The 12,881-nt window shown below is 49.8% G+C and overlaps 5 protein-coding genes across 5 annotated transcripts; 2 read left to right on the forward strand and 3 right to left on the reverse strand.

Moving 5' to 3' along the window:
* Positions 1–483: 483 nt before the first annotated feature.
* N7516_001374 (uncharacterized protein) lies at positions 484–939 on the reverse strand (the record flags this gene model as incomplete). Its single annotated transcript, XM_057214096.1, has 1 exon — positions 484–939. One exon carries the CDS (start codon positions 937–939, stop codon positions 484–486), a length of 456 nt encoding a protein of 151 aa, XP_057075979.1.
* Positions 940–1,240: 301 nt separating this feature from the next.
* N7516_001375 (uncharacterized protein) lies at positions 1,241–1,480 on the forward strand (the record flags this gene model as incomplete). Its single annotated transcript, XM_057214097.1, has 1 exon — positions 1,241–1,480. One exon carries the CDS (start codon positions 1,241–1,243, stop codon positions 1,478–1,480), a length of 240 nt encoding a protein of 79 aa, XP_057075980.1.
* Positions 1,481–1,906: 426 nt separating this feature from the next.
* Positions 1,907–2,558, reverse strand: N7516_001376 (uncharacterized protein; the record flags this gene model as incomplete). The annotated part of the gene is made up of 2 exons (XM_057214098.1): positions 1,907–2,235; positions 2,519–2,558. The coding sequence occupies 2 exons, from the start codon at positions 2,556–2,558 to the stop codon at positions 1,907–1,909; spliced, it is 369 nt and encodes a 122-aa protein (XP_057075981.1).
* A 1,999-nt stretch (positions 2,559–4,557) lies between these two features.
* On the forward strand, positions 4,558–8,053 carry N7516_001377 (putative eukaryotic translation initiation factor eIF-2C4; the record flags this gene model as incomplete). The annotated part of the gene is made up of 6 exons (XM_057214099.1): positions 4,558–5,076; positions 5,157–5,282; positions 5,336–5,457; positions 5,514–5,725; positions 5,787–5,965; positions 6,023–8,053. The coding sequence occupies 6 exons, from the start codon at positions 4,558–4,560 to the stop codon at positions 8,051–8,053; spliced, it is 3,189 nt and encodes a 1,062-aa protein (XP_057075982.1).
* A 1,302-nt stretch (positions 8,054–9,355) lies between these two features.
* On the reverse strand, positions 9,356–12,827 carry N7516_001378 (SAGA histone acetyltransferase complex subunit SPT7; the record flags this gene model as incomplete). Its single annotated transcript, XM_057214100.1, has 3 exons — positions 9,356–10,510; positions 10,566–11,701; positions 11,756–12,827. 3 exons carry the CDS (start codon positions 12,825–12,827, stop codon positions 9,356–9,358), a joined length of 3,363 nt encoding a protein of 1,120 aa, XP_057075983.1.
* Between the last annotated feature and the right edge of the window lie 54 nt (positions 12,828–12,881).

Below are 12,881 nucleotides of genomic sequence, written 5' to 3' on the forward strand. Positions count from 1 at the left end.
CGCGCTTTATAGGCATGAAAGGTTACTGGAAGCGAGGAAATTGGAAGGGAGGAAGCAGAGAGATATTAGGGCTTTTTTTGGAGCATAAATTTGTATGTAAACTAGAAATATACATATTTTATATGGCACCTGGATTTTACGAATACCTGGATATAACGAATATTTCATCGTGTAGCCGTGCCAAGCGCCCAACACCAGGTCCCCACGAACGGCAACGAATGGTGAGGTTGCCCATCAGGTTTGCGCATAGGCAAGTTTCAACCAAGTACGGATCTCGTCTGCGTTCCTTCTCGCACCCTCAGGCGAAGGACGACGAGATGCCGCCTACATCTGCAGCGTCGAGCAACGCTAGCATTCCGGCCACTGCAGCCCCGCGTCAGGCGGCAACGCAGGCAACGGAAGCAGGTATGCCAAGAGTCACCCTACCTGAGCTGTTGCAGCGGTCGGTTCCAGAAGCAACGCTATCAGCTACGGCGCCGCCGGTTACAGCACCGTACCTACCGGACCGGTCGGCGCTGCCGATGTGACTGGCATGTCGCCGTCCCGTGTTTGCGGATGCGAAAAGGAGCGTAGGCGAGATCCGTATTTGGTTGAAATCTGCCTGTCGGCAAATCTAATTGGTAGCCTCACTGACTCTGCCAAGGAAGGATTCGCCGGCGTAGCCGGTGTATCGATCTCGCGACGACGTCGAGCTTCGTCACACAACTGTTTCAATACCCGACGCACCGCCGGAGGATCAACAACCCAATCGGAGGGGTAACGTTCCTCGTCAAGCTTTGCCGACCTCGTGATCCGCTTACTCGATCGATCGGCGTCAACCGTAGGAAACTGCCCCAGCAGTGTCCTCGCTTCCGCTGATATACGGAAATTTGGATGATCCTTGCAGTGATTAGCGACCTGTGTGCCACGGACGTCGATGTCGAACTGCGTCTGCGGCATTTATCGCGTCACGTGATCGACGTCACAATGTGTCGACGACGGCGCCTGGCGACGTCGTCGTCGACCCGTCCTTGAAAAAGAAAAAATAACTCTTGGGGAAGAACTTAATGATGGAAACTCGATGAAAATTGATTTGACCCTTCTTTTCCCTGAATAGACGTATTTAGACATGCTACCATTTGTGATGGGAGGTGGCAAAAGGATGCTATTCCTCTCTAAGTATGCACTAGCTATTAACCTAAGTAGGGCGGTGTGAGGGGTCCTGTGACCCCGTCCCGTGACAAATGCCCGCTGAAAAAATATGTCGACGTCCTCGTCGACAGCGGTCTCGGGACCGAAAAAGCAACGCGGAATTTGCGGCGTACCCGCATTTGCAGGGGTCGCCGAGCATGCGTTTTCAGCCACCGCCGCCGGCGCAAGCATTCCCAGGACCACCGTATCCGATGTACCCATCACAATATATGCAATATCCGCAGCAACATCCCTCGGACGAATTGGCGATGCTAAGGGATCAATTGCAGTCCATGCAGAGGACGATTGATCAGCTAAGCCGGCAATCGACCACTAGTTCACGGCGGTCCAGAGCCACGGCCGAACGATCACGTAACATTTCGCCGAGGGACGCGAATGGGCAGCGCACTCGCATGCCGAACGACGGCGACCCGGGTTCCTCTGACGGCAGTGATTATGACGATCGTTGTTGTGGGAAGTGGTAAAAGGATGACATTCCTATCTATCTATGCAGTAGCCATTAAGCTAACTAAGGCGGTCAGACGGGTCATGTGACCCTGTCTGGGAATGTCCCATAACAATGCCCGCTGAAAAAAATATGTCGACGCCCTCGTCGACCATGGCATGAAGGCCATTAAAAGCAAGTAGCGAAAAATGAACGCATGTGAAAAAGAAAACGATAACGATAAATGAAAATGAAAATGAATCAACGCCATCCCCGAAGCCGAAAGGAAAGCTAGAAGTCCTCGTCGCCGTCATCGATAGCAAGTTTGGTCGCTTCAAACACCGGTCGCAAGGCCCGTTTGTGCCATTCTGGGCGCAACTGGAGACGGCGCGCAACATCGTCGACCATGATCACGTATCCGTCGTGTGCGGCTTCTAGGTCGTTCCGTAATTGTAAAATTCGGCGCGCTTCGGGGGTGTTAAGACCATCACGAATTCGACGGATGGCGTGCGCCGTTCTTGCGATTTCGTCGATGCTGTCGCAGTCTATGGACAGATCTTCGTCGAAGTCACCAAACATCTCGCGAACTTTCTCGGTTGGCCGTGACTGAACCGATTCATCTGCAATTGATTCGTTATAACGGGGGTTTACTGTAGTTCGTATAAGCTTAAAATAAACGTCTGAGGGGGCCGACGGTGATTGGTAAGCTGGGGTACAAAGTGGGCCACTACGTCATGCTAACTACGTCATCGGGTACTCCACAGAATATGAAGCCCTAAAAAATACCTTTGTCACCTCAATTTGCACATACTGTGTTTCATGGGACCCCGGCTCAAGCAGCTGTCGACCTTTTCGATGGCTTCTTCTCAGGGTGCTGTTCTTGATGCAAGTCGATACACCTACGGGGGTTCTGCAGCTCGTGGACGTAAAGCAGTGTGGTCATTTTATCGGTGTCTATCTCAAATTCATCCCAATTGTCAACAAAAAGATCTTCGCTGGTGGGCTCATTTTCCTCTATTGCAAAGATGTGATCCAGTTAGGTCGATCATAGTGGCCACGGCGTAGTAGGCACAGGATGAATTAGAGCTCGGCAACTAGAGCATCTCTCTGAGACCATGCCGCAACGGCTGGAAGCCATAATTGAGAGCCAGGGATGGGATCCTGCAGACTAGATCCATAGTATTAATGTATGGAGGTTTTTACCGGCAGTAGATTATACAGTGAAGGGTGTTTGACTATACTATTTCTCACTTTGGCCTCACTTTGATCGCACTTCGTGTCCTAGAGCTCGGTTCCTTCCTCAGAGCAGAGGTCATGTCTATACCCAATATATCTCAGCCTTTATCGAGCCTGAATTGTATGATATTGTGGACTGCCTTATAGGCAGGTGATGATACAGTATAAAGGACAACCAGCTCTGCCAGCTTCACGGCCGCTTTAGAAAAATGCACCCATAAAAGGAAATGACCGCTCTTAGTCAACCGGTGGAGGTAAAGATATTCTTGTATATAGACTACCCGTTAATTGGTCGAGTGTGTTCATCTTGTTCGTCTTTCTCTTTTCCTCTGCATCGTTGTCTGGGAATTTTACGGATACTCCCATTGAAAATACACCAGCCCCCAGTGCAATCTATTTGCCTTCCATGTAACCCTGTATGTATCATTCTCTGTTTGCTGTCAGGAGTCGACAGTTAAAGGAACACAATTGGCATTTTTCGTCCGTTTACTCCGCCTTTTTATTCCGACTGCATGTTGGCGGTTTACCCCTATATCGGGTACGGACAGCTGCCGAATCTGGTCAGTTTCGTGGTGGAATACCCATCCCGTCCCAACATGTTAAACATATTACCAATGTGGTTCACACATCAATATCACCGCAACCCCGCGGTTTCCCCCGATCACAACTGGAACAAATCGTTGCCTAGGAAGATTGATAATTCGCATGCAGAGAATAAGCAACCAGCCCCTCCTACGCATGTTTGAAGCAGCGGACAATATCAACTGAGGAATATTGGAAACTATATACTATATGGCAGGAATGGACTCGCTTTTCATTTTGGGCTTTGGATAGCTATTAGGATTTTGAGAAGCGTCCAATTTTGCCACCAGGCTACACCAAAGCCATATCTTCAATAGGTATAAAATGCCATCTTAGCTATTTGTCTAACTTTTACCAGCTGCTTGCGGCTTCCACGTCACGCAGTATGCATTTCTAGGCCGTACTGTAGAAGCCCCCCTTGTAGCACTTCATATCGGTGGTGGACATTGGTGATAAATGGGCCACCCTGCGAATACACAATCAGTTCGAGTGACACAGATGTAAATCATGGGTCTCAAGTGAAAGTGCGAGATATGTAACTTCCGGTTACTTCAGTCTTTTAAGGAGATGCTATAGTACAAACGAGCACAATTCAGCTCATATAGACCGGACTTTGGCCACAAAGTCCATTTACCTATCTAGGTAATGCTTACTTCCCTAAATTCATACCTGCTCAATCAGGTAACGTTCAATTCACCTCGAGAAGGAGCACCCCTACCTACGCCGAGTCCCACGGACCCGCAGCAGACCCGCCGCAGCTTCATCTATAAAAGCATTCATCCTTTATCCCTCCCTTTCTTCTTCTTCTTCTTTTTCTTTACCCATAACCCTTCATCTCAATTCTTCTGTGATTCAAACAAATACAGTCACAGAAAACCATCACTGAAGCTCTTCCCTCTGTGTAAGTGGTCACTCTCATATTACTACCCTACCCCTCTTCCATACCGAGTCCAAGCGAAGCTAAACCGAACGGTTTCTGCTTCACTTTACATCGCCGAGCAGTATGGCTGCTCAATCGTTATAAAACCCTTGCTTCGTTTCATCCTCTTACATGATACCTTCACATCTGTCAAAAACAAAAGCATTCATTAACAACAAGATATCTGATAGGAACGTGATTCACCATGGGTCCCCAGAGGCCAATAAAGCCTTCCCCCGAGGATGGTGGGCACCGCTCTACCACCTCGAAACCTAAGCTCAGCCTTGAGCTTCCTCTGCGTCCCTCTGCTCCTGTGGCAAAGCCCTTGGATCCGCGTCAGATCCAAGAGATGCGTGATCACAAGGCCAAACTCGAAGATGACGCAATCCGCAAAAAAGAAGCAGAAAGTACTGCTTGGATGCGCCGAACCCGATATGACCCTGAGTCAGGTGAGCACCGCAGACTTAAGAGCACTGGTTCCAGTAGCAGTGACTCTCCCATCCGTCGAGTTGAGACCCCTCCAGAATTCCCGGCCAACTGGACCGCGGAAGAAAAGGCCAACTATGAGCGTCTTGCCAGAGAAGGAGTAAAAGTGGCTGTTTTCGAGCAACACAGACTCGACCAGGAGAAGGTTATTCGCCACAAAGATTACATGACAGTTGCCTGGGATGGCTGCAAGAACATTGATATTCCCTGGCATCGATTCAAAATCAGGGCTTCTTCTGTAAGTTTCCGACCGGTAGATTTCAATAACTCTACATCTGTGGACAATGAATTATGCTAACCTTGCTTTTTCCTTTCTAGGGTACCCTAGAGGAGACTCACATTCAGCGTCGTGTTGGCTACAACACTTCTGGCAAAGAGATCGAGGTTATGATGAATGCGTACCCGATCACTTCTTTCCCAGACAAGGCAGTTTACCAGTACGAGGTGAGTGTCCATTAACCCCCCTTCAACGAGATTATTTGCTCATGAACTCCTAGATCAATGTGGTCCACGGAGACCAGAATGAGACTGACCGGCGGATCTTGAGAAAGTGCTGGAACAGTGAGACTCGGAAGGCACACATTCCTGATGGTATCTGGGATGGTGGAAGAATCTGCTGGTAAGTATAATATATATTTCTGATTGCTACGATAGATTTTCTAATCTGTGTTGCAGGTCGCTGCGCAACTTTGATGACTGGAATGAGATTATCGACTTCAGGGGTGACATGACCCGTGACATCAAAACGCTTGCTACGGTTGATGAGTTCAGGAGAAATCCTGCTTTCAGGATGTCCGTCATTCAAAAGCGAAAGATCAACCTGTCGGTGATCAACTCCTGGCTGCAAAACCGCCGTGATCTGGATGAGCTCGTGATTGAATCTCTGAGTAAGTAACCTCTTATTTCGCGTATTCCTCTGTTTTTGATTCGGCAAGCTAATAATGACAGGTTTCCTTGACCATCTGCTCCGAGAATGGCCCACTAAACAATTTGCTGCAATCAAGAGGGCCTTCTTCTTCGACAAGCTTGGAGAGGACGACGAGCTCAAACAAGAATTTTACCAGCCGCTTGCCAACATGGGGGCTTCCGTTTACCGAGGCATCTATCAAGCAATTAAGCCGACTCCGGTAAGGCTCCATCCTCTAGTTTAAATTAAAGATTGTGAAACTAACGTTTACTTATAGCAAGGTCTGATACTCAATGTTGATGTCGCCCACTGCGTCTTCTTTTCTCGTATTAGTCTTATGGGCTACATGATGAATGTGCACGGGTGGAACGATATGTCGACTCTGGTCAGGAACTTGCAGTCAACTCGCGACGAATATGGTGGTACGAAGGAATCGAAGTGGTTTGCCCAGGTGAGCAAGAGGATTCATGGTCTTCGAGTGGCACCCAACTACGAGGGTTGCCCTTTCAAGATGAAGAGTTTCCTTGTCAAGGGCTTGATTCATGCAAAGCCCAAGGAGTTTTTCATTGACTATTACGACAAGGCCACTGGGAAGTCCACTCGAATGCACCTTGAAACCTACTTTATGAGACGGTACAACCTCCGCCTCGAATATCCCAACATGCCCTTGGTGGAGATGCAAAAGGAGGATGTCCATTACCCAGCCGAGTTCCTGGTCATTAAGGGCCTGCAGCGATACCGCTACAAGCTTACCGATATGCAGGCGGCACAAATGATTCAATGGTGTGCAACCAGACCCCCGAAGCGTTTGGCCAATGCTCGCCAGTCCAAAGAGCTTCTCCAGCACAAGAATGATCCGATTCTGAAACTTTACGGCATGAAAATCAGCGATCAAATGATCAAGACCAAGGCTCGCCTGCTTCCGAGTCCTGAGCTTCAGTTCGGGGGCAACCGCAAGCACAACCCTCAGCACTCTGGAAGCTGGGATCTTCGCGGTAAGAAGTTCTACAAACCCAATGAAAAGGCCCTTCAGGCTTGGGGTGTCGGATTCTTTTCCGGGCATCGGAAGTCAATCAGCCAGGACCAGACACTGAGCTGGGTTGAACAATTTGTCAAGATGTACAAGAGCATGGGTGGTGAGGTCACTGGCCGACCGGTTGTCAAGGGATTGAGCGAAGACGTTGGCACCAGTGTCAAAAAGCTCTACGATGCGATCGCGGCACAGAACAAGAGAGAGCCCCAGCTCATGGTATTCATCGTTCCCGACAAGGATTCTTGGGTCTATCTTCGCATCAAGAAGTCTTCCGACTGCCGATATGGTACCCCTTCTCAAGTGCTCCAATCTGCACACTGCATTACCAATAGGCCTCAATATCACGCGAATGTGCTCATGAAGGTGAATGCGAAGCTTGGCGGCATCACTGCTCGTGCTGTCCCCAAGTCAAAGAGTTCTGGTTTACGTCCAGGCTCCATGATAATTGGGGCGGATGTCACTCATCCAATGATGGGCGTGTGGACCCCGTCGTTGGCAGCCATGTCGGTTTCGGCAAATGCTACTGCAACTCGCTACATGGGTGGATGTGAGACAAATGGAGATCGAATTGAGATCATACGGGATAAAGTGGTAGAGTACATACTACACCCCATGGTTGCTGAGTGGAAAGCAACTGTTGGGGATGGCAAGGCTCCTGAGTACGTCTACTATTTCCGCGACGGTGTGTCTGCGTCCGAATACCAGAGAATCCTTTCAGAGGAGGTCCCCGCCATCCGCTTTGCCATTGCACATGCGTGTGGCCAAGCAGTCTGGGCTGGCAAGATGTGTGTTGTAGTTGCCAACAAGCGCCACCATCTCCGAGCGTTCCCCGACCCCAAGAATCGCGCAGCCGCGGACACCCACGGTGGCCCCCTACCAGGCACTCTTATTGATCGAGATGTGACTAGCCCACATGACTGGGACTTCCTGCTCTACACGCACATTGCTTTGCAGGGAACTCCACGCCCGGTCCACTACCACGTCCTGTTGGATGAGATGGGCCTGAAGCCCAATGATCTCGAGGGCATGATCAATGATCACTGTTACCAGTACATCCGCTCCACAACCTCTGTGTCTGTCCATCCTGCAATTTACTATGCCCACTTGATTTCGGTTCGTGCTCGCCACCATGAGGATGTTCCCATTACCTCTGGACCCCAGAGTGGCCCCGAGGTGAAAATGACAAACCCGAAGCCCAAGGAACCCCGAGCCAAGAGATTGCTTCCCATTGAAGGTACCTCGAACAAGCTGGCTCTGGGTATGTGGTACGTCTAACTCAACTGTAACATTTCGATGGTTGTGGACAATATTCATCTTGTTCACTCCATGGGTTTCCGATTCCCATCCAAGGGATTTGTTCTATGACTCCGTTTTCTCTATTTGCGAACTGATTTGATTATTACTCCGCGTTGTTTCATTTGTTATTGCTCGAACAAAGTTTCCATCGCATTAGCTTTGTGATGCTGCTCTTCAGGATGACTCGATCCGACGTTAGGGCTGCCTTGGATGTTGTTCGCAAGAACCGCAGGACCGGTTGCTCAAGGCTGGTCTTGCGGTTCTAAATGAGCCATACTTTCTTTTTTGTTTTTTGTATCTTTCGCGGACTGTGTTTTCGATTTCATCATTCACGCTTGTGGATCTGTGCCCAGTTTTAATAGGCTGTTGTTTCTACAACTTGGCCCATTGGATACCGAGGCTGATCTTCAGTTAGTTTTTCTTTTTTTTTTTTAGTTTTTATTCTTTTTTTTTCATGTTGTTAACCCAGAAAATACCAAAAAAACCCCCCGCCCTTTGCGGGGGATTTTATTCCCTTGTGCACTCCATAGATTTAGTTAAAGGTTGAGTAGACGTTTTCGTTCGCTCCGATATATCTGTAATTGTGGAATAGAACTTGGTACTTCCCATAGAGCTCTGGTGTAGTCATAATTGGAAACAACTCCTGGTATTCACTTCTCGTCACTTATAAAATTACTACTACCTAGGTAGCTAGGTGAGTTACCCATTGATCTTTGCTTAAGCTGGTACCTAATGACAAGATACAAGTCACAAGAATCGGTCTGAATTGAACAAATCCGAATAGGTACTCTGTCAAGAAATGAAAAATCCCATCAAGGGACATTATGATACAAAAAAAAAAAAAAAAAAGAAAAAAACTAAAATGGGAAAATAATCCACTCTGCATTTCCAGTCAAGGACAGAAAAAGAGAAAGGAAGAGAAAGGAAACGCAAGAGAAAAAAACACAGGTAAAATACAAGGACTGGATTATGTATCGCTGCAAGTTTGAGGGTCAAAAAGATACAGTCCCCCAATAACCAAATAATCAAACATTGGGTGCTGGCTCCTATTGCTGATTCGATCCCTGTTCGTCAATCGTATCGTCGCAAAGGGAGATAGGTGTCTGTCTGATCCCATCTCGAGAGTCATGAGTCGCAGATATTGAATATCGGAATAGAAATGCAAGTAGGTATGCAAAAGTAAAAGCATGCGGACGCAAGATAAAGATAGGAGGTGTGAAGGAAAGCATCGGGCCATGCTCGTAGTCAACTATAAACCTACCTGACCCTGGAAGTTATACATCACGCTCCGTTGGTCATGGATTCACCAGCGCCATCACCGAGGCCGGTGTCTTCAGTCTTCAGATCGGCATTTGTGGGCGGGTCACCAGTCGTTTGGTCGGCTTCACCATCGGGGTTGAAGTTGGGCATTTCGAGGGCCACACCGCTGTTCTTCTTGGATTTCTTCTTACTTGGCTCTGCGCCGCCGGATTTGGATGCCATCGGTGGAGCGGCTCGTTTCTGCGGACTGGATGTGAGACCCGGGAGACTAGACTGGGGGATTTTGCCAGAGGCTGGGAGACGGGGTTTGATGGCCATGGGCCGCTGCTTGGGAGGCAGCTCTAGGTCTTCCACAAGAGGTTCACCACTGTTTGCGTCAAGCTTGCCCTTGAAGAATTCCTGCAGGAGTCCAATCTGGCGAGGTAGGTTGTCTGTTGAAATGCGTGGATATGGGGGCGGAGAAGCGAAAAGAGTGACGGTCGGTGAAACGCTCGTGCTTTGCGGATTGGCCGCATTGAACATACGATTCTGAAGCAGATGTAAGGGCACACTGAGCGTGGAAAGGCCAAACTCCCGATCCAAGCCCAGTTCCTTGAAACCGAAGAAATCCTCATCAATATCCTCAGCAAAGTCACCGCCGACGAACTGTTCACTGCCATCGGCAAATGCGTTTGAGCCATCTTCGCCGCCTTCTAGAGCGGGTCGAAGGAGTTCCGTCAGGAGTGACCTGAGGCGATCATTAGCAGTTGTGAGCTTGGTCCCCAGACGATCCACATCGTCCTTGATATAGCATTCCAATTCATCTATGTGGATCCCCACGGTGGACAAGGTGTGCAGGACGATTTCAGAATGAGTGTATGCAGGTTTCCATTCGGCGGCTGAAGGTGTAGCTTCATGTGACTCGGTGGTAGGAACCTTCGGGGTTTCCATATAAGACTTGAAAGTGGACCCCAACTTATGGAAAAAGTCGGCGGCAATGTCAGTAACCGCTTCGAGGGCAGATGGCTGGTATTCCTCGAATCCAGTGTGATAGAAAACCTTAGCGACTGAGCGTTGCAATGCTGCCCTACAGGCCCAGGGGGCAATGACAGGGCCGTTGTCATTCATGACATGTGGTTCGATGTCTTGCTCCTGAAATGGCTCGGGTTGATATTTCTGGAATTGATTTTGGTACATCTAGGGAAAGGTTAGCCAAGTTACCGGGCCATAGCAGGGTAATAGGGTCGCTTACCTGGGATTGAAGCTGCATCTGCTTGACAATGCCAATTTTTGAGCAGATCTTACGCGTTTCTTGCATCTGGCGCATGTTCGAGTTCATCTTGCGGGTCAACTTGCTATCCGGTTGGATAAAACGACCTTTTTCAAGCACATGAAGGAACTCCTCAGAGGCATCAACAACATTGCCTTGCGCGTCCTCCTTCCAGAGTAGCCGCTCAGGAAGGTCAGGGACACCAGACATGACATCATAATAATAAGGGAGCATCTGGTCTTCTTCCACCTCAATGCCTTCTGCAAGGCTCTCGCCTGCTGCCTCCGGTTCTAAGGCTTGAGAGTCCCCATCGCGAGACTTGTCAGCTTCGATAGTAGCTTGTTTCTGGTGTCGAAGCCATCGGCGCATGCCAGCTTTACTTCTGAGCAAAGCGGGTTCTTCGGAGTTGAGTTTGTCTCCCCGGAGGAGACGATGTCGCTCCGCCGCAACTCGCGCTCTATCTTTCTTGGTGACTTGCTTCCACACTTTGTACTCGGGGTCTTCCGGTTCTACGCCGCCGGAAACCGACATGGCACTGAGCGCAGTTGTCGACGTACTCGGACCGTCGATATCCATTGAATCATCCTGGCTCGCTGTAGCTATCGCTCCTGAACCAGCAGGGTCAGACGGCGTGTTAGATCCAGGAGGCGGAGTGGAAAATCCATTTTGACTAGCTTCACCAGCAGCGTCCGAATCCGCGCGAGCTGGCGCAGGTGGCTGAGTGCTGGGGGCCCTGGCGGGACTGGGAGTATTTCGGGAAGGGGCTGTTCCTTTTTTGGAAGTCTTCTTGCCGGGAGCCTTTCTGCCTCGTGAAGACATGATGGGCTCATCGTCACTCTCTTCGGCGCCATCGTTATCGGCAAGCTGGAGTCGTCGTTCTTCGGCCTCAACTTCCGCACGGTCCCTGATGACAATATCCGGGATGAGAGGGACAAGCTTCTCAGTCTCCTTGCGCATGTAAAGTGCGTGCTTCCGGAGAGGATGTTCGGTGTTGGTATTGTATTTCAAGCAATTCGCCCAAATGAGGGTGAGGTCATCGACGAAGTCTTGTTTCGATCTATACTGCAAGCCTTTCAGCTTTTTGGTCATTGATCCAAGGTCCATTGGGTGCTTAATGACTAATAGGAAGTTAGTAGATGAAGCAGATCATTTGCGGTGAAAGGGCTGCTTACTCGTATGATAGTCCGGCGCATCGCGTTTGTTGACACGAGTCAAAAAAGCAGTTGAATGTTCTGTCATAGCCTTGAGCTCACTGAGAACCTTTTCTGCAGCTTCATAGAGCTCTTCCTGGCCGACCTTGTCTTCGTTCGCCCATTTGCTACGATTCTTGCGAACCTCACTCAGCAAGCTCCGAAGTTCAGCATCCGACGCCTGCACCCGGTCTCGCTTCTTATCAATTCGTGCAATAAGGTTTTTCAGAGTCAAACTGGAAGCGCCCAGGTTGGTATTACTCAAGGAACTGTAGCCATTGGAAGCCCCCGAGACATTGTTGCCGCTCATGTTAGCCTGGCCGGATATCTCTGCCTCAACTTGTCTCTCCGACTCCTCTAGGCGCTGTTGATCAAGCATAGCATCCCTGTCATTCTCAAGGGTGTAAAACAGAGTGTGGAAGCTTCTTCTGGCGGCCTCCTCCGTTGCTTTCTTGTCTTCCTCGAGTTGCTTCCGGAGATCTTCCATCGTCTCCTTCTTGGGCTCTTTTAGTCCATCTGATATCGAGGTACCGGGGCGGGATGCTAATGGCACGGCACCACTAGGGTCCTGTGACGCAGCGGTGGACTTGGGTTTTAGAGGCGATTCAGCAGCATCGTCCATTTCCTCGTCCTCGTCATCATCATCGTAGTCATCGTAATCATCGTCGTCGAGCTTGCGAGCAGACTTGTGTGGGGCGGTGGAAGGGGGAGGCGCATCATCGACGCGTTCGGGTTGAGCTTCGGACGCCTCAGTAGTTTCCCCAACCGCAGGGTTATCGTCCGAATATTGCCCGGAGAACAGCGCACTTATTTTCGCCTCACTGCGGCGATACAATTCACGGAATTGAGCAATGCGCGGGTCCTCTTCGGGCGCGATATCGGCTTCGGATGTCGAGCTAGGGTTCGGCGCTTCGGCGCCAACAGAGCCGCGTATTTGGGGCGTCCGGGAGCCAGATAAAGTCTTCACTAAGCCATTGACTGGGCGGGGAGAGTCCTGGAGATCATCTGGGGGCCGTATATTGCCCGGAGGCCAGGCGTTGTGGCCGAGCGACATGCTCGCTCCAAAGCCCCGGTTTTGGGGCGGGCGAGACTCGATTCTCCGCGATTA

This window comes from Penicillium verrucosum (assembly GCF_028828655.1).
Source record: "Penicillium verrucosum strain IBT 35672 chromosome Unknown utg000001l_segment0_segment0, whole genome shotgun sequence".
NCBI classification, from domain to species: domain Eukaryota; kingdom Fungi; phylum Ascomycota; class Eurotiomycetes; order Eurotiales; family Aspergillaceae; genus Penicillium; species Penicillium verrucosum.